This window comes from Chanodichthys erythropterus, chromosome 5 (assembly GCF_024489055.1).
Source record: "Chanodichthys erythropterus isolate Z2021 chromosome 5, ASM2448905v1, whole genome shotgun sequence".
NCBI lineage: Eukaryota > Metazoa > Chordata > Actinopteri > Cypriniformes > Xenocyprididae > Chanodichthys > Chanodichthys erythropterus.
In genome coordinates, this window is record NC_090225.1 from 14,244,710 (window position 1) to 14,265,567 (window position 20,858).

Below are 20,858 nucleotides of genomic sequence, written 5' to 3' on the forward strand. Positions count from 1 at the left end.
CCATTTACACAGACACAATTAGTGCAGCTGTCAAGCAGGAAAAAGCCTACCCAATGTGGGTAGTTATATGTACAGAACTTTTTTTTTTTTTTTTCAATAAAGGAGGAAGAAGCCTATCATTTAAAGCTATTTTGGACTTATCGCAGCCATCTAACTGCAAACATATTTATTCCAACCTTGATTTACCCAAAGGTTGGACGAATGTATCCAGACCAGCAGTTTTTTTTTTTTTTTTTTTTGCAAAACTTAGTGTGGCTTATTTTTACAGGCCTGTACCCCAATAAGCAAATTAGACAGATTTCAGTTATTTGTGAATTTGTGCCAGAGTATGAGAGCTATTCATTTGGGGGCTGCAGTTATATTCAGTTGATAAACATGGCCAGTGAACTTGAGCTGGTTAATTATTTTGAGAAAAAGATTATTAAATACAGTGCCATGTAGTCTGCAAGAAGGGCAACTACAATCTGTCATATTTGCTCATGGGTATGTGCAAAGTGCCTGGATATAGTACATTTAGGTGTCGGATTGCACTGATGTTCATGTTAAGCTCATCCACAGTGTGGATGTGACCACAGTAGTGGAAACACAGCTGTCACATACCAATGCATTTTTAAAGATATTACACACAGTAGCCGCACGCTGCAAGGTATTCCTCTAACAATGGCACTGATTTATGAGACACCAACTGATTACTGGTAACACTTTAGTTTAGGGTCCAATTGCTTATGGCATACATATTACTATGATATTGGCTGTTTATTAGCACTTATAAAGCACATATTAATGCCGTATTCTGCATGACCATATTCTACATCCCGTAATCCTACCCAATACCTAAACTTAACAACTACCTTACTAACTATTAAGAAGCAGTAATTAGGATTTTATTGAGACAAAAGTTGTAGTTAATAGTGATAATTGGACCCGAATCTAAAGTGTTATCAAACCCAGATTGAATTTGCAGGTTGAATCCATATTTTTTTTTTTTTTTTTATTGTGTAAAAATATGCATAATGGATAAACATGATCAAATAAGATAAACACAGCAAAGAGCACTACACTCTTATTGAAAGCTGAAAGCATAATCAAATAAAAAAACAACTAATAAGCAAACACTGGGGGCAGTAAAAGATTTTGTGTTTCATAATAATGAAAGCTTTACACTAATAACTAGATATCCTTAATTATTAGTCGATCCCTATATTATTATTTGTCTTGTCTTGTTAAAAACGAGAGATGCAGGTCAGTAGAATGAAAAATGAGCAAGGTCTAGAGACGTGTTTTTTAAAAGTTGCATTTCTTTTAAATTGAGCTCTGCAATTTTAGAACATAGACACACTGCAAAAGACACGAGTTAAAGATGTCCATCTAGCATGCGTTTACATTGAAAACAGTGGAAAAGTAGCTCAGTGGAATGGAAAAACACATTCCAACATGAATCAGCATGAATTCAATGTTGGCCCAGGCTGGTTTATGCTGGTTAGAGCTGGCTAATGCTGTAATAGTGCTTGTCTAGCTGGTGGACCATGCTGTTCTCAAGTAAAACTATAGGCTGGTGTAGCTGGTCCACCATGCAAAACATACCTTATGCTGGTGACCAGTAATACTGGAATTTTCTGCAGGGGCCACATTTACCATTGCTTGGCAAAATCCAGTCAATTCAAAAGACATCCATGCGATCAGAAATTTTGCTTTATGGTGAAAGATTTCACCACACAGGTCTTGCAGTGGTTTCAAGTTGGTTTTATAAGTGCGATTTGTATAAGTGCCTGTAAGTTTTGTCTCAACAATATTTTCATTGCCTCATACATTGTAGCCACATAGTGCATAATGATGTTGTTTCAACTGCTCTGATGCTCCACTCTGTCTGTCAGTCTGGTATTCCTGCTGGACCCTTTGCTGGTTTGTCAAAGGCTCAATCTAGGCACCACAAGTTTTCGAAGCTTCCCAGTAGTTAATGAGAATCAAAGAGCAGACACTGATCAATGTCTGATACTGATCTAGTTAATTGAAAACCATATACTGAATTTTGACTGCTGAAGGACTGGTTCATTATGAATTTTCTAAAGATCTAGGCACAAATATTTCAGGTAAGATACAGAGGTGACCTATTAAATTAGTTGATTTGATTGCTCTATTATTATTATTGTGGCTTAGAGTGAAGCATTTTAAGGGAGAGTTCACCTTAAAATGACAATTCTGTTATCATTTGCTTGCCCTCATGTTGTTTAAAAAATGAATTAATTTCATTCTTCTGTGAAACACAAAATATGATATTTTGAAGAATGTTTTGGTTACTACTGACTTCCATTGTATGGACAAAAACATTGACGATTATCTGTTGTCAGATAATTAACAGCAAGCTAATTTTCTCAGAATGATTTTGCATGTGTCCTTCTCATTTTCTTGTTATGGCTGGTCTAGCTCTCAAGCTATAGGCTTTACAGTCTTGGCTCTTTTCAGACTAAATCCTTGGCTCAGATGTGCATGCATTTAAAAAAAAAAAAAAATGAAAACAGATGGAAATACAAAAAAATAAACTCACACAGAGAGCTTTTCAGTTTTTCTCAATGGGGGTTTTAGTACAAGTCCCTCAGGGAGCAAAACATAACACAGTGTCAAAAATTCCTCATCTAGCCAGAAGAGATTAGAGAGAGAAACAGGCATACATCTGAAATCAGCTTTATTCATTTTGCATTCACATCAGTTTTCTGTAAATTAGACTTCTGTAAATAGTTCTGCACAGCCATGCACAGTGACACTTTAGATAAGGAGATGCTTCTGGGTCAAAACAAACAGCTGAAACCTCGCCAGATTTACAAGAAAAGAAACAGACTCTAAATCTTGGTATGTGATAGCCTAGTTTTATGGTACAAGGATGACACAGTGCCAACCATTTGTGCATTCTGTAGGGTTTCCTGTATCAGTATCACAGAATCACAAATGGTGGTCCTCAACATTCTCCTTACATGTCATGGAGGAACACACCTGATCCAGTTTTCATTACTAGTTCCAGTGTAGAAGTTAGCTTTTCATCAGTAAAGTGTCCAATAATGAGCGATTTGTTGTCCTTATTTAAACTGTGTGAAATTCTCACAAAACCTTAGGGTAATTTTGAAACAGCTGTACTTAATATTTTTGTGGAAACCATGATACTTTTTTTTCAGGATTCTTTGATGAATAAAAAGTTCAAAAGAACAGCATTTATTTTGAAATAGAAACCGTTTGTAACATTATAAAAGTCTTTACTGTAAATTTTGATCAATTTAATACATCCTTGCTGAATAAAAGTATTAATTTCTTTCACACACACAAAAAATCTTACTGACCCCAAACTTTTGAATATTAGTATGTATATATAATTTTTATATTACTATAAGTTCAATGGAAGGTATAAAGGTATTACAAAATCTCACATAGCCTTTCATGTGAAACGTGAAATATGACCCAGACATGTTCTTTACTTTGTTCACATTATGCTCATACACATTTTCTCATATTGATTTAGGGTCTGTAGATTAAGAGCAACTTTATTCTGCGGTCACAATTCTATTTTTAGCAATAGGAACACATTATCTGTTCTAGTACTAAGCATGCAGCATGCCAAATGTGTGATTGAGATCTCTTTGTGCACCCAGCTGTCATGGATTCAGAATATATGTGTGTGTTTTTATCCTCCACTGATTTTATTGAAAGGGTATCCGGCAAGTACCTGCAGAATCTTCCGCTTTGTTCACCTTTATTCATACGTCCAACCTACATTATCAATCCCATAGGGAGGCAGGCAAATAAAAAACAAATGATTATTTTCTCCAGGTTTTGTGTTTGCAGAGGTGCTGACCTGTCAGTATTTCATTTAAAGGCTCATTTGTTTTGTTTTATCAGATTACACCAGGGAGCAAGGCAGCCTCCAGCAACCTGAATCAGGGTGACATCATCGTGGCCATTGATGGGGTCAGCACAGAGGGGATGACACACCTGGAGGCCCAAAACAAGATCAAGTCTGCCAACTTCAATCTGGCCCTCACCATGCAAAAGTACAGTGCATTGTTAATGTTTTGGAGTGTGTGTGTTTGTGTGTGTGTGTGTGTGTGTGTGTGTGTGCTTTTGTTTATATTACATTGTGGGGACCAAATGTCCCCATGATGTAATATAAACCTGAGTTCACCTACATCGTGGGGACCAGCCAGCGGTCCCCACAATGTAAATGGGTTTATAAATCATATAGAATGAGTTTTTGTGAAAAAGTAAAAGTTTGCACAGTTTCCTGTGAGGGTTAGGTTTAGGGGTAGGGGCAGGGTAGGGGGATAGAATGTACAGTTTGTTCAGTGTAAAATGCATTGAAGTCTATGGAAAGTCCCCACAATTCACAAAAACAAACATGTGTGTGTGTGTGTGTGTGTGTGTGTGTGTGTGTGTGTGTGTGTGCTTTTGTTTATATTACATTGTGGGGACCAAATGTCCCCATGATGTAATATAAACCTGAGTTCACCTACATCGTGGGGACCAGCCAGCGGTCCCCACAATGTAAATGGGTTTATAAATCATATAGAATGAGTTTTTGTGAAAAAGTAAAAGTTTGCACAGTTTCCTGTGAGGGTTAGGTTTAGGGGTAGGGGCAGGGTAGGGGGATAGAATGTACAGTTTGTTCAGTGTAAAATGCATTGAAGTCTATGGAAAGTCCCCACAATTCACAAAAACAAACATGTGTGTGTGTGTGTGTGTGTGTGTGTGTGTGTGTGTGTGTGTGTGTGTGTGTGTGTGTGTGTGTGTGTGTGTGTGTGTGAAAGCATGCAAATTTGTGTTGATGTACACTACCGTTTAAAAATACAGTAAAAACAGTAACATTATGACATATTATTGTAATTATTGTGATAGCAAAGCTGAATTACTCCAGTCTTCAGTGTCACATGATCCTTCAGAAATCATTCTACTATGCTGATTTAGTGTTCAAGGAACATTTCTTATTATTATCAATGTTGAAAACAGTTGTTGTGGAAAATGAGACACATTTTTTCATGATTCTTTAATAAATAGAAAATTCAAAAGAACAGTATTTAATTGAAATTGAAATTGAATTTAATTGAAATCTTTTGTAACATTATGTTTTTACTATCTTTTTTTGACCAATTTATTGCATCCTTATTGAATAAAAGTGTTTATTTCTTACTGATTTCTTACTACTCTTAAGAAATCTTACTGACCCCAAACATTTGAACAGTAGAACATTTGAACATCTGCATTAAAAAAATTGTTTTATTACTCACTGATGCATTTGTGCTACAATACTACTTATCTAAAACCATAAAATGTAGGTAGGGCAATTGTCCAAAACTTTGAATGATGACATTTGAAGAAGGATGTGGCAGTAATGGGAAATTCAATATTGTGTATAGGACATAAGTAACATTTAGGGTTTGGAGAATAGAATAGAATAGAATAGAATAGAATAGAATAGAATAGAATAGAATAGAATAGAATAGAATAGAATAGAATAGAATAGAATCGTCCCTGTTGGATAGAATAGAATTCTATCAAATGACACCAGGAAGTTTTGTTCAGGGATAACATCATGATTCTCATTTGAGTTTCTTCCATGCTTCCATTCTGGTGAAGTTAGTAAAATGATCTGTCATGTTTACACTGTGATCCACACTGATATTTCATCTGTCTTGGCAACCACAAGCTTGTATCAGGATCTTCACTGACAGCTCTGGGACAGCCTAGTTTTTCTTATCCTCTTGTGCGATTCTGCAGCTACAGCCCAATTATTAATTGAAATGATTATATTGAATGCAGGTCTCCTGGGTGACTGCGATGAAGGTGCTATTGTTTACTTATTCACTGCAGTGTAATAAAAGCAGGCCTTGACTGTTAAATGTAATCAATCATGGGATTAACTTTTATGAACCGTAAACAGACTGCAGCTTCAGTATATCACAAACATATGTGACTGAGATTGTGTGTGAGTTTAGATGAGCTGTGCAGCTGTGTTTTTATCCAGGGAAAGGTCATGTGATTTTATTGCCTTCATGTTTCCTCTGTTAATCGAAAAGAAGATATAAAGAGTATTATGACACATTTTGACAACTCACTGGCCTTATCAGATCAGAATAGATGCTGAGTCATCATGTTACGTGTTGCCAACATTATTCAACAAGCAGAATATAGCCAAGCATACATAAATTTCAAAAGCTCTTCAAAACTGACAGTGTATCAAGCATTCAGTAGCTCTAGCTTTTAGGAGCTTTCTTAATGGGCTCTGACGAGTGTCCATTCATCCATCAGCAGCATCATACTCCATTTAACTTGATAAGCTATTTTTCAGCATTGTGCTCCAACTCAAGGCTGCCCAGCACTGACACAACATACATAGCAATAAACAAGGCTACGTTCACTCTGCAGTTGATCAAGATCACTTTCTTATTTTACATGGATCTGATTTTTGCACTATGAGCAGTTAAATCAAAATTCATGCCCTTTTTTTACCTTAACATTCACTTAACTCAGTATTCATCATAATTGCATGCTAGATTTACCCATAAAATGAATATATGAATTGCACTTGGTGAAGAATTTAACAAAAAGGTAATAAATAAAGGGAAAAAAGTATGTGAAAAATACATTGAAGGACATAATGTGTAAATAGAATTATGTGTAAATACACTACCTTTCAAAAGTTTTGGATCAATAATATTAATACTTATTCAATCTTGCATTAAATTGATCAAAATTGACGGTAAAGACTTACATTGCTTGTTTTAAACTTTCTATTCATCAAAGAATCCTGAAAAAAATGTATCATAGTTTCCACAAAACTACTACTAATATTTTATTACATTTATTACATTACATTTTAAAGTTTATTTCTGTAAAATATAAACAAGTCATTTTAAACTGTAGAAGGAGAAGAATGCAGAGGGAGAGCCACACCTGAGTTAGCATAATATTATCTTCTTCATGTCTGCATCAATCGTCTGTGCGATCCTTGAAGCTTTTGAGTTTAAAAACATCCTTGATCTCTCCAGTGCAGGTTGCAATTCTGATGTATCTTAGTGCTTAAGTCAGGTTTGCTGTTAGTTCATGAGCAAAACCCCAAAAAAGGCATGTTCACCTTCCTTTCCCCTCTCTCTGCATACCTGCAGGGATTACACTGGACCATCCTTCCTTTACTTTAACACTCTTAATAGATCCCAGAGTTCCCTCTGCAAGGATTGTGATATATACTGTAAAAAATAATACCCTATATCTACTCAAAAAAAATGTGGCAACATTTTACAAGCAATATTATTAATTAAAATGTAACAAATAAGAAATAGCACACAAAAAAATTCAGTAAAATTTAAACAAAAATATTGGGTTCAATTGGATAAAAACTATATTAATGAAAACTACTTAACTGAAATGAAATAATTTTGACATAACACAAAATTAAGTTAATATTATTAATAATATTAAGTGGATTGTTTAAATTAATGTATTTTAATTCATTAAATAGGATTTTAAGTATAAATAACAGACAGATGTCAAAGATTAAGAACTCTTTATTTATCAGAAAATTGGGCAATACAAATGCAAGACAAGGCACTGATTTTCCAGGTACAGATGAGCAGTGTTGTAGTCTGTAATGTAAAAGATCACCCCTTTTTGCAAACTGCAGATTTTACACTGCCACACATGAGTACATTTCAAGACGTTTTAACGGTTAACTACTTTTCTTGCACTTTAATTCATTTTTGTGACTCTAATACCTAATTATACTGTGCAACCAAATGAATCCATGTTCATAGTTTGTTGTAAGAGTTCAACAAAATGGGAAAGGGAGCGGTGCATGTGAGCACTGGAAACGGCATACACTGTTGAATGGCGGCGATAGGCTAATAGTTTTAGCTTATCTGCTTTAGCCTTTAATCGGTCTAAAACACGATTTCCTACTTTGTTGGTGGTAATAACACACAACCTGGACAAGTAACAACAGTTTTTTAAGAAATAAATTTAATTATTTTCCTTACCTTTGTCAAAGAATTAGCTAAAAATATAGCGTTGTCAGATCGTCTTCAGCCTCCATACTGTCAGCAGGAATCAAGTAAAGCCAGGCCTTGTGAACATAAACCATTCAGTAGCAGTGCTCAACAGGGTTACAGCTGCCTTATTTAGCCTTCTTTGTTAATATTAACACAAAACTAAGCAAAGCCCCCAAAAATACTGTCTGCTGCGGGAAACTCCAGGTCATTTCTTAAAAGTGCGCACTGCAATCGGAAATGCTTCATGTTGGATTCATTCAATATTCTCTCTGTTTGGAATTAATCAATAAGACTAGATAAATCCTTAACACAAAAAACTGTCCAAAAAACAAGAAATTAATTTTGTTAAATAAAGTTTACGTATTAAATTCCATGAAATCTACAAACCCACAGAATGACTTTTGTAGGGAGAGATACACTGTAACATTATCTACTTTGTTGTCAACCTCTACTGTGATGTACCAAGGACTTCTCTTACTTTTATAAGAAAGAAAACACATTGTCATTTGTCTTTCTGCTTTTCATTTTGCACAAATATTTAAACTGTGTGTGCTACAAAGTTTGTGTACAAGGCTTTTAACGATTTAACTTTTTTCTTCTGAAAAGGTTCAATTTGGCACAAAGTCTGTATGGACAAAAGCATTTTTCTGATAGCTGCAACAAAAACCGCTTCTGCTGTAGATGGGATTCATAATTATGTTGTTATTGTGAAAGTGTTCAGTCTCAAAGGAAAGATTTGAGACCAGGAAAACTGAAAATATTTGCCACAAGTTTGTGCATAGGTGAATTATGTATCTTGAACTGCGCTTGAGATGTTTATAGTTGACTACTGGACATTGATTTTTTTTTCTAAATTGTCTAAGATGTGGTTCAGACACTGTCATTTTCTTCAAATATTTATTTTCTCTATTTTATCACAGGTCAAAGCGACCCACCCCTGTTCCCATGACGACACCAAGGATTGACTCCCCTATGACTGTGATCCCCCATCAGAAGGTTTGTCACACATTACTCATGCAGTACTCATAGTCATGCATTCTACATACATCTGCAAACAGTGTATCCATGTATTCAGATATTATAAATCAAGCACAGGTCATACATTCCACATTCTCTTATTCTGATTAATTTCATTAAGATTCATGTGTAATTTAGACCTTGGAGCAAGCTTTAGCTGAAGTCCACAGTAAAAAGGGGGGATTTTTTTTTTTTTTACAGGATTGAATTAAAAATTATTTTAAGAGGCTAAGATAATAGATTCTGGACTTTGTGTTCCTCACAACTCAGGATGAATTTTTCATAGGACATTCTTACAAATGTTCTGCCACCTGTAAAAAGCCTTATGATGCCCCCTGCTGGTTTTCACTTTGCATACTGCATTCATTTTTAGGACATTAATAGTTTTGGTAACACTTTAGTATAGGGAACACATATAAACTATTAACTACGACTTTTCCCTCAATAAACTCCTAATTTACTGCTTATTAATAGTTAGTAAGTTAGGTGTTAAGTTTAGGTATTGGGTAGGATGTAGAATAAGGTCGTGCAGAATAAGACTTTAATATATGCTTAATAAGTATTAATAAATAGCCAATATTCTAGTAATATGCATTCTAATAAGCAACTAGTTAAAAGACCCTAAAATAAAGTGTTACCATAGTTTTGTTCAGGAATGTATGCAATAATTGATCAAAAGTAAAGACATTTATAAGATTTCACGGTTAATCATGGTTTCCACAAAAATATTAAGCAGCACATCTGTTTTCAACTTTGATAATAAGAATATGTTTCTTGAGCTCCAAATCAGCATATTAGAATGATTTAGAAGAATCATTTGACACTGAAGAATGGATTAATGATGCTGCTTTGCCAACAAAGGAATAAATTACATTTTAAAATATATTCAAATCGAAAGCAGTTATTTTAAATTGTAATAATATTTCACAATATTTAAATGCAGCATTGATGAGCATAAGAGACTTATTCCAGAAACATTATTTCACAAACACAAAAATCTTTCTGACTGATCTTTTTGAACGGTAGTCTGCAAACACTGCAAACACTTAAAGTTAAAGAAGTTAAAGGGTTTGTTCATCAAAAAATAGGCATTTTCTTTTTTTACTTTCAGTATTTTCAGTATATATTCAATATAAGTTATTAAATCATTCTCATTCTCAACTTTCCTCTGACCTGCTCCTTCTGTTCTTTCCTTCTCAACACTGTCCACACACATGCACGTTTCCCTTTAAGGATCAGCCTGTGCAAATGAATGGGGCTCTCTCAGGTTCTGCTAAAACAAACTCCAGCTACTCAAGTGGAGATGCTTTTTTCCCTGCTCAAAGACATTTAGCTGCTCCGAGGGAAAAATCCACCTCTGGACAAAAAAAACAGCAGTATAACTCTCCCATCGGTCTGTACTCTGCTGAGACATTGCAAGAGATGGCCATGCTGCAGGAAAGGGCTAAGAGCTCGGGGTCAGGAAAGCCTAGTGGGTATGTAATCATGAATAGAGCGAGATTTGAAGCTAGCAGCCAGGTGCGGTAAAACGTAACCAGTCCTATTTAAAAATATAGTGTTAATTGCTAAATTAACCGGTTAGAGTTTCAGGTTAGAATCAGTGGGACGGTTATAGGTCAGGCCCACCTGGTTGCTAACTTCGCTCTTTGACAGAAGAATGACAGCGGCCATACAGCATTCAGAAAAAAGAGGTTACATCTGTTACATTGACCCCATTCCCCACTGGCATTAACAGGCCAGAGAGGGATCTAGTTAAGGCTTCAAGGCTCTAAAGGAATGTGCAAGACAAATTTAAGCTGGGGCTTCAGTTGTCCTTACTGTGACCCTCCTTCAGGTACAGTGATCACTTTATACCAGATAATCCATCCGCCAGAGGGTTTCGATTGAAAAATTGGCTTACAAACTAGAAAATACACTACCATTCAAAACTTTGTTTTGTTTTTTTCTTTGAAAGAAATGAATACTTTTATTTAGCAAGGGCGCATTACATTGAAAAATGTAACAGTAAAGACATTTATAATGATTTCAAATAAATACTGTTGTTTTAACATTCCATTGCCCAAAGAATCCAGAAAAAAATGTATCACAGTTTCCATAAAACAATTAAGCACCAAAACTATTTTCAACTATAATAATAAGAAGAAATGTTTCTTGAGCACCATATCAGCATATTAGAATGATATCTGAAGGATCATGTGACACTGAAGACTGGAGTAATGATGCTGAAAATTCAGCTTTGTCATCACATGAATTAATTACATTTTAAAATATATTAAAATAAAAACAGTTATTTAAAATCGTAGTAATATTTCACAATATTACTGTTTTACTGTTGTTGTTTTTTTACTGAATTCTTTCAAAAACATAAAAAAAATCTTACAAACTCCAAATGTATCAAATCTTGACAACCAATGCAAGCTGTTGTTGAAAGCACTATATCACTTTCCAGGTTTGACAGTTTTAGTTCTGCATTGTAACCTCAAAGCAATGCACTTTGGCAGTACTATGGTGGATTAGGGAAATGGATGACAATGTCCTGTACCCCTCTCTGTTTACTCTCTTCCTCATATGCAACGAAAAAGGTCTTAGCATGTGCCACAGCACAGAGGAAATCTCAGGCTGTCGAGTGATACGGTTAGAGATGGGTGAGAGAGCACCTGTCACAGATCTCTCTATAAACGGTCATGGAATGTCAGGGTTCAGTTTCCTAACTACACTGATACATCCCCCTCACTCCCTCCTGTCACATCTTTGCAAGGAGACACTCGTATGAAAACTTTTTTCTCTTTTGTCAGATGTTTCCAGTGACGCACTAGTCTTTTGCTTTCAGTTTTTTATTAATTTGCCACTCTGAAAGGTGACTTCACTACTGTGTGTGCACACAAACGCGTTATATTTCAATCACGCCAAACACACACACGTTGGCACTCAAACACACTAACGTTTTCCTTTTTCTTAAAGGTGAAGTGTGTAATTTCTGTGCCACAAACAGAATTAATTTTTGTCTTTGGGACAGCTAAACTGGGTCAGTGTTGGGTGAACCAATGGCTTGAGCTACTCATTATTTTTGCAAATTACACCATTTCACCTTTAAAAAATTGAGGAGATTCCACATCTTGAATAACTTTCATTGGCACAACCCTTCCATGTCAAATCTTAAATGAGTTTCTAACCAATGCACTTGTTTCTGTTTCCTTTTGCCCATTGTAGGTTATTACCCACACTCCTGCCAAGTTAGTAACATCCTCCTGGCATAACGTTGTAGTGCTCTGTGTGGTATACGTGCATGGAATTGTTTGGAACTGCCTTTGTGGTGTGTTATCAACAATACAGTGTGGTTAGTGAGATTTGTCTTCCTGTGCAATCAAAGCTTGCTTTAATGGTGTACTAATGCTTAATGTAAACCTATACTACAACATAGAGAAACATACCAGAATCAGTGCTGGGAATATATTAAACAAACCTCTTTGGATTATATATGTGTGTGTTTTAGAGGTCTAGAGGTTTGCTTGCTGAAGTCATGTTTAGCATAGAAATTGTTTCTGTGATAATTCTATTGGTCCTCTTAGGGCACTTTTAGTGTTCGGGTTGGGAATCGAGAACTGTTTCTTATGCTGCATTCATGGCATGTCAATGAATGTATTTACTAAACGGCAACCCGCAACACTCTACTCAGAGATGTTCACATCCTCGCACTAGGAACTATGTCTCTATTCCAACACTAAATATAAAATAAACCTGCACTGTTAGCCCGGATAAGTTGAATTTACTTAAAAAATTTGAGGAAACTGGTTGCCCTAAAAAAATTAAGTAATGATTAAGTAATGTGAACTTAATAATTCGAGTTCATTTAACTTAAAATGTTTTGTAATATTAATTACTTTGTAGTTATTACAACTAGTATATTTAAGTTCAATGTACTAAGCAAGTTAACTTGCCACCAATCAAAATTCATCCATGCCTCCCATCATGCATTGCTGCATGAATAAATTATGAGCTGAATTGTTTTAGTAATTTTCTTTATTCTCACTATTTAAAATTTGCTGTTTTTCTGTGACTTTTTAGTAGCTTGTTTTCTAATGTTCAGAGTTGATCTGTTTATCAGAACATGTTGCTTGTCACCGTCATTGAGATTCACAGGCTGATTGTCTGTGTGTGCCTAAAATATAATTATTATTATTTTTTTTTGTGATAAGGACAACTTAAACAAAAAAATTGTATTGTAGAAGTTGATCCTCCGCTGTAGAATCACAGTGCTGCTGTAATCAATAATGTAAATCTAACTCAGAGACTGAGCTCTAAATGAGTTCAGTGATTCAGATCTAATAATTATGTAAAAACATAACCAACACCTGATCATCTTTTAACTTTGCTTGTCTGGTTGGTTTTAATGCAGTTAAAACTGCCCCAACAAAATCTAATATTAAAAAGTCAAGGGTCAAGAGCTCAACTAAAACAACCCCTGACCCTCGATGATGGTAACTTAAAAATTGTGATTTTCTCCTTTGGTGAAAAACTATAAAAAGGTAAATGTTAGGAAAAGATGTCTGTAGAACAGCCAAAACAAATTTTCCAACTGCTCATCAACAGCTCCTTGAATTCATACACACCACGTCAAAATGGCGTCATTACCTGCCGCAAACCAGTGTGAAGGAGGCGTGGTCAGGAGAAAAACTTCATAATTTAAGTGCATTTAACTTACATTTATTAACACATTCAAATACACCCACAAATTAGTAGAATTTACTTATATTTTATAAGTAATGCAACCAAACTTAAATATTTTAAGTATATTGTAATTATATTTTTAAGTAAATATAAAATCCGGGCTAAGAGTGTGTGTAATTTTAGTAATCAACAGACAAAACCACAATATAACAAGTAACAGTTGTTATTCAAAATGCCTTATTGATAAACTTTATTTAAAGTTTGTTTAGCGGGACATAGTTGTTCAGCTCTGTGCTCACTACATTAAACTGTCTTTTGTTTATTTTCAGATTATTGCATTATTAAAACATTAACGATAGTCAATTATAGGAATTATTCAACAGAAATATTACTGTTTAACTACATTGCACTGCTGAAAACGCTGCTATTTTGAGTGTTTCCGCATGACGTTGTGGTGCTTAGTTGGTACAAGCCAGATCTCTGTTGTGTATTATGAATTCTGCAAGGATGTGACATTAGTCGACATTACAGTAATTCTGACATGGCAAGAATGCACCTTTATTTACATCTGGTTTCCCTATATTTTAAAAAATACTGTAATCAACTTATGTCCAATTTCGTTAATGGTTCTTGCACATGCGTTACCAAGTGGAATGGTTAAGTAAAAATAGAATTGGAACTAGATTTGTTAAATTCTTGCTGATTCCCATCCCTTTATGTATGATATGTTATACTGCTTGCTGTAGTTATACAAGTCATTGTATGCGTCATGTGTGCAGTAGTAATCTTTTGCTGTGTTGTTTCTACCTTAAAAATTAGACTGGGCCTTTATTTATTTATCAATTTATTTATTACTACAATAGTATAAACTCCTTTTGTAACTTGCATTTCACCTGCAACACCTTCCAACATGAATTTCCATGCTGGTCCAGGCTGGTCTTGCTGTTGGATGAGCTGAACTGGTCGGCCAGCATGGTTTTTCTGCTGGTTAATCTAATCAAGAAGCTTTGTTGAAATACCAGCATGCCAGCATACAAAACACAACATATGCTGGTATTATCAACTGAGTTCTTACCTTTCATTCCCAATTCACTTTCCATACTCCCTTCCTCTCACCCTAACCTCCATTTTATCTTTTTTGTCTCTCTTCCATACTCATCCCTTATAACCTTTCCCTCACTTGCACAGCAATGAGTACCTGTCCAGCTTCAATCCTATAGCTCTGAAGGACTCTGCCCTATCCACCAATAAGCCCATTGAGGTGAAGGGGCCTGGAGGCAAGGCCACCATCATCCATGCCCAGTACAACACCCCTATCAGCATGTACTCCCAGGATGCTATTATGGATGCCATTGCTGGCCAATCCCAGGCCAGGGGTAGCGAGATGTCCGGGTAAGACCTGCCACACCTAACTGCATCTTCTACCTCCTCCCATGCCCTGCATGACACGCGTTTGCCATAACGCTTGATTAGGCCAGTGCTATCTGCTAATGCTCACGAGGCTAAAGACTTCCCAAGGATGTCTGATCATAGACTGGATTTAGTCTTCCTCAAGATACACTCTTCCTCAATTTAACATTATCGAACTGATAGTGATGTAAATCTTATGATGTCAACATGTTGCTATACAGAAGCAGAAGTAAGGCAGTTTTCGAAGTCTTCAATGTTAGCATATGTTATGTGTAGTTTCTGTGGAGCCAGCTGGATTTATGAGAGCTTTTCATGTCAAGTCAAGTCATTTTTATTTACATAGCGCAATACAGATTGTTTCAAGACAGCTTTACAGTTATAAACAGGAAAATAACGATTCAGTGATGCAAACAAATAGGAAGGATGATGGGAATGCTCATTTGCACAAGTTAGTGATCATGGTTTATGGGTAAATACTGTTCAAAAGTTTTTGGTCTGTAAGATTTTTTTTTTTTTTTTACAAAAGAAAGTAATATACTTTTATTCAGTAAGGGTGTTTCAATTGATCAAAAGTGACAGTAAAGACATTTATAATGCTAAAAAGTATTTCTATTTCAAATGAATGCTGTCCATCACTTTCCATTCATCATACCTGAAAAAAATTATTGCGTTTCCAAAAAAATATTAAGCAGCATAACTATTTTCAACATTGTTAATAAAAAGAAATTAAAATGATTTCTGAAGGATCGTGAAGACTGGAATGACTGCTGAAAAATCAGCTTTAAAATCAGGAGTAAATTAAATTTTAAAATATATTAAAATAGTAAACAGTTATTTTACATTGTCATAATACTTTACAATATTGCTGTTTTTACTGTATTTTGATCAAATACATGAAGTCTTGGTGAGCATAAGAGACTTTTTTAAAAAACAAACAAAGAAAATTCTTACCAATCCCAAACTTTTGAACTGTATGCATTTAAATAGTTGTCTTAGTAAGTTGTGTCCTTTTTTTCTCCTGTATATCCAGTGGGAATGAGTTTTAGCAGTTTGGAATATGATCTACATATTTTTATGTTTGTTGGTGCCAGTATTTTGATGTTTATGGTCTTTGTATGGTTTGAAATGAAAATGAGAGATTAGGCTTTCAGTCTCGTGTCAGAAGCCTTCTCTAATGCATAACATAGAAGCTTTATCTAATTTTCCCTCTCTCACTCTATTCTCGACCCATCCTTTCATCCATTGCTTCCTCTATCCATCACACTGCACATCATGTACCCTGTCCCCACTCTACCTGTGTCCAATCTCAATGGCCCTGCCTGGCAGCAATGAAGCTGCCTCTTCGCTATCGTAAGTAGTCTGATCCATCTGTTTGATATGAGCACTCTCTTTTCATCTCCTCCCTTGCGCATTGCATGCCTGATCACCACATTATCCATTTCTCTCTGATCTCCTCCTCTAACCTCTCTTTGATTGATCTGGAGCATCTTGACTTCTGAAATGCACCTGGTATTCATGAGGAGAAACTTTTTGACTGTAACTTTGAAATAGTTGGATTTAGCCGAATGCAATGATGACATCACATTCTCCTCCTTTTCAAACTGCACCTTTCAGTTCCATTTCATTGGTTCTGAACCATTTAAATGTTCCTCTGAAACCCTTAATCTTGCAGCTAGGTGACACCGACTGTTTTTGGTGAAAATGTGTTTAAATGGTAAGGTTTACAGAAGGAGGGTCTGCTAATGTGGAAACAGAAAATCAGTCATCGATTGAGTTTTAGATGTCAACAAACAGATTTCTGAATGCTCTGCTCTGTCATTCTTCTGGTTAAGAGATACTGTATAGTGTTTGATAAGCAAGCTTCTGGCCACATTGTTCGTGCTTCTCTGTTTATTAGCTCATTTATGTAATATGCTGCATATTTATCAATCTATATATTAAAAAAATCAGTGTTAACAGACATATGTTAACCGTAAATTAGTGATAATGGCAGTAAATTAGTCAGAGTAGGTAAATTTGCATCCCAGTGCATCTATAAAATTTTAACTTAAAAAAAAAATGCATTTAATGTGTTACACATGAAAATTCTTTTGCTGATGTTCCCAGTCATACTGAAAAGAAAGTGTGTGTTTCACAAGACCGGCTTTTTCTGTGGTTGCAGTAATCTGCCAGTTAAAGACCATGTTATAGACAGTGCTTCCCCAGTGTATCAGGCCGTCATTCCCAGTGAAACCAATGAACTGGGTCCCTCTGATTGGACTAAAAGAGCCGCCCAGCTGCAGTCCAAGTCCTTCCGCATCCTCGCCCACATTACTGGAACTGAATACAGTGAGTCTGCCTGCCTGTTTTTGTCACTTTCTTTTTGTTTTGATATAGATTTTGATTGGTCTGACATGTTCTCTCTTTGTCTTTTCTCCTCTGCAGTGCAAGACCCTGATGAGGAAGCTCTGAGAAAATCAAGGTAGGCATCTAGCAGCAGCATCTGATGGCCACATATTTGACCTGTACTGAAATCCAGCCCTCTGCCTCTTAAAACCCAAAAGGCTTTTTGAAAAGCTGACATATGATCAGAACCCCCCCAACCAAACCCTCATAATCGAACACCACTCTCTGTGCTGAACTTGATCTGCACACATTAGATGCATCAGTCTAATACAGCTAGATGTGTTATTCATAGTCTGTGTCAGGGGTGTAAAAAGTAGAGAAATTGTACTTTTTGTCAAAGAAATTGTGTTTGGTAAAGTTTAGTTACTGAAATGTCAAAATATCTGAGTGGAAAGTTTTCACATTTAATTGTGCTTAAGTATCAAGATCGCAAACCTAAATCCAATCTTTCAAATTGGATATACAAATAATGCAACCCAGTTACTCCCACTGTAGCCAGGAAGGATGTGAATTAGAAAAGTAATCCACCTCCGAAAAGACAACAAACTAAATATTGAAGAATAAACTTTAAAAAAAACTTTTAATTAAGTAATTAAAATAAAATTGAAAGGGCAATTGGAGTGTTTGGGAATCCTGTTTGCAATTACAATTATGATTTTTGCAATTGCACACTACAAGTAATCATATGTATTTTGAAGTGTGAAGATATTCTTTGTATAATGTATCATGTGATTAGGTATTAAGTTTGAGTTTGAGTTTGAGTATAAGTACAAATTCAAAATAATAATACTTTAGTAATGAAGTACGATTAGTCAAATACTTTATACCCCTGGTCTGTAGTATTTACATCACGCTTCATATATCTTTAGCTCTCATTTATTTCACAATGTCATTACACTTCTGAAACAATAAAAAGCAAAATGTGACCTCTACCATTTAGCTGAATGCAGAACATTAATGGGTACATGTAAATTTGACAACACCTTAAGCCAGCCACAATTATTTCACACATCTTGGGCAGGGAAGTGAAGGCCATATTCCCTAACCCATTTTTCCACCCTCTCTTTTCTCTCTTTCCTTCCTCTTTTTTTTCCTGTATATATGTCTTGATGTCACAGGGAAATGTTTGAATCTGAAGCCAAAGGCCCTCGTTTCGCTAAACTGAAAAACTGGCACCATGGCCTGTCGGCACAAATACTTAATGTGCCTCAGTAAAATGCCCTAAGATAGAGAGAGTTAGACAAGTGGCATAGACAGACTGAAGTGCTGGAGTAAGAGGAAAGTCAAAGCATGTGAGAATAAAGCAGAAAGGATGAAGATGAAAGTCATTTATGTTGTTTGGCTCATCACTAGTTTCAAGCTAGTTGTTCACTCTATAGGATAGGAATTGTTCAAGAGAATGTTGCCGCGATTTAAACTCTCTCTCTTGTATCGGATTGTTTGATTATTGATGGTTGTTGAGAACATCATTGCATATGTGCACAAGTCTTTCAAATCCATCAAATAAAAGAAATGTTATGAACTAATCATGTGGAAAGGCTTTTTTGGCAATGGGATTCATCTGGGTATGAGAGCATACATGGATTCAAGAGATTTAAATCTGCAGAAAGGAAATTAGCATAAAATAAAAATAAACATTACATTAACTAACGTTCTTTGAAAGAATGTCTTGATATTTTTTACTTTAAATTTTAGCCTAACTTTTGTTTAAACACTGTTTTCTGGGATTTATTTCTCTTTTGAGAGTTTTATTGATCTATCAATTATCTGTCTAAAAAAAAAACAAGATGTAAAAATGTATTATTACACTCAACTATTGTTTTATTAAAGAACATGCAGAATCAAAACCTTGAATTTTCTGGAATCACAAAATTAAAAAAGAAAGCTTTGAAAGCAAGCAGTGCTTTCATAATTAGCAGTATTATCATAATTAGAACAGAAATACCAGAGGAAATATTTCAGCCAATATGAAGGCTATTTCAAATATTATGATGGACAATGGGGAGCCTTTGAATCAAAAAGGTTGAAATCCACTGGATTAGATAATATATATATATATATTTTTTTTTTTTTTTTTTTTTTTTTTTTTTTCAGTGTAGATCTAAGAATCTAAGCCTTTTTGATATGTAATAGCATTTCAGTGATTACATAAGGATAAGTTTGTTAAAAAGGTTTGCAAATGTTGAAATCCTTTGCACATGCAGTCAGTTTTATTTCAGGAGTCTGTTATCTGTTGAAAAGCTAAATCCTGACAGACAGCAAAAGCTTTAGCTTTAGACCAAACTTTGAATCACCAACACTATTATCCTATTGAAGAAAATACTTTCGTTGATGTTCTTAAACTTGTTAGACATTTCTTACCTAAGCCTGTGGTTAAATATTAGACTACCTAGGGGTTTTCGGTGATAAAGATGTCAATCTGTCTGTCAGCTTTCCATATGCTCTGGGATGAGACTGAAAAAAAAAATGTGTTACTTTGACAGATCACTATTTTAGAATCTAGTGGTGTCACTTTATTGAGAAAATGAGGCTGTTAGTTAGACTTTATGGTATGAATGTATAAGTCTATCTCTGTAGGAAGAGTAATAACCTTTAGCTAGATCAGTGGTGGCTGAAGGGACGAGCTCTGTGTCTGGAAGATGAACGAAGGCACATGAAGCCATCAGAACTTCAAGCGGTTGAGCAAGATGGAAGTCAATGTCTGTGAGTAGAGAGAGTCAATAAACCAGGACTTTTCCTCCAGGTAATTCTGCCTGTCTGGTTGTCACATAGGGAAATGGTGTTATCTCTGCTGTGAGCTGGTTTGCGCTAGATTGTTTTAAGAAAAGAAAAATGTTTCTGCTAACCATGTCCTTCTCCCATATCATCTCACCATTGGATTACTTCACTTCTGAGCCTCCCACTTGCATGCAGTGCATGCTGGGAAGACTGTGTGACTGCACTGGAGTGCTTGTGGCTCTGGGTGGCTGGCCCCTCCTCCACTCTTCATCCTTTTCTTATTTATTCAGATCTCTGCCTTCATGTACATATGAACATGTCATGCTAGATTGCACAGACATATGTTGCATCAGTCAGCTCTTTTGTATGTTGTGCTGTCATTTTCCCCATATTTTCTGTCTCCAATATTTCATCAGACTCTCCTCAACTTGACTGAAACAAAAACAGATAAGCATTTTCGCTTATTTCATTGCACATCACTGCAGTGCTGTTTCCTGCTGTTTGTTAAGTCGTATGTTTGTTTTGCTCATTCTGGCAATAGTTTTGTCTTTAATATGTCTTAGCAAATTTGCCACTTTATTAGTATCTGTTAATTGCAGTGTTATTTTAAAATTATTTATATACTATTATGGTATT

At 35.4% G+C, this 20,858-nt stretch overlaps 1 protein-coding gene across 6 annotated transcripts in view; it reads left to right on the forward strand.

Moving 5' to 3' along the window:
- The window catches only part of ldb3a (LIM domain binding 3a), a 47,103-nt gene that overhangs the window by 12,071 nt on the left and 14,174 nt on the right, over positions 1–20,858 (forward strand). For 2 of the 6 annotated variants that reach the window (XM_067386162.1, XM_067386161.1), the window contains exons 3-5: positions 3,886–4,037; positions 8,945–9,020; positions 10,275–10,516. In XM_067386162.1, coding sequence (XP_067242263.1) covers positions 3,886–4,037; positions 8,945–9,020; positions 10,275–10,516 — 470 coding nt within the window. Of the gene's footprint in view, positions 1–3,885; positions 4,038–8,944; positions 9,021–10,274; positions 10,517–12,251; positions 12,275–14,897; positions 15,102–17,280; positions 17,448–17,543; positions 17,581–18,622; positions 19,493–20,858 lie in introns of those variants that run through there. The other 4 variants (XM_067386165.1, XM_067386166.1, XM_067386164.1 and 1 more) reach the window with 4 other exon arrangements.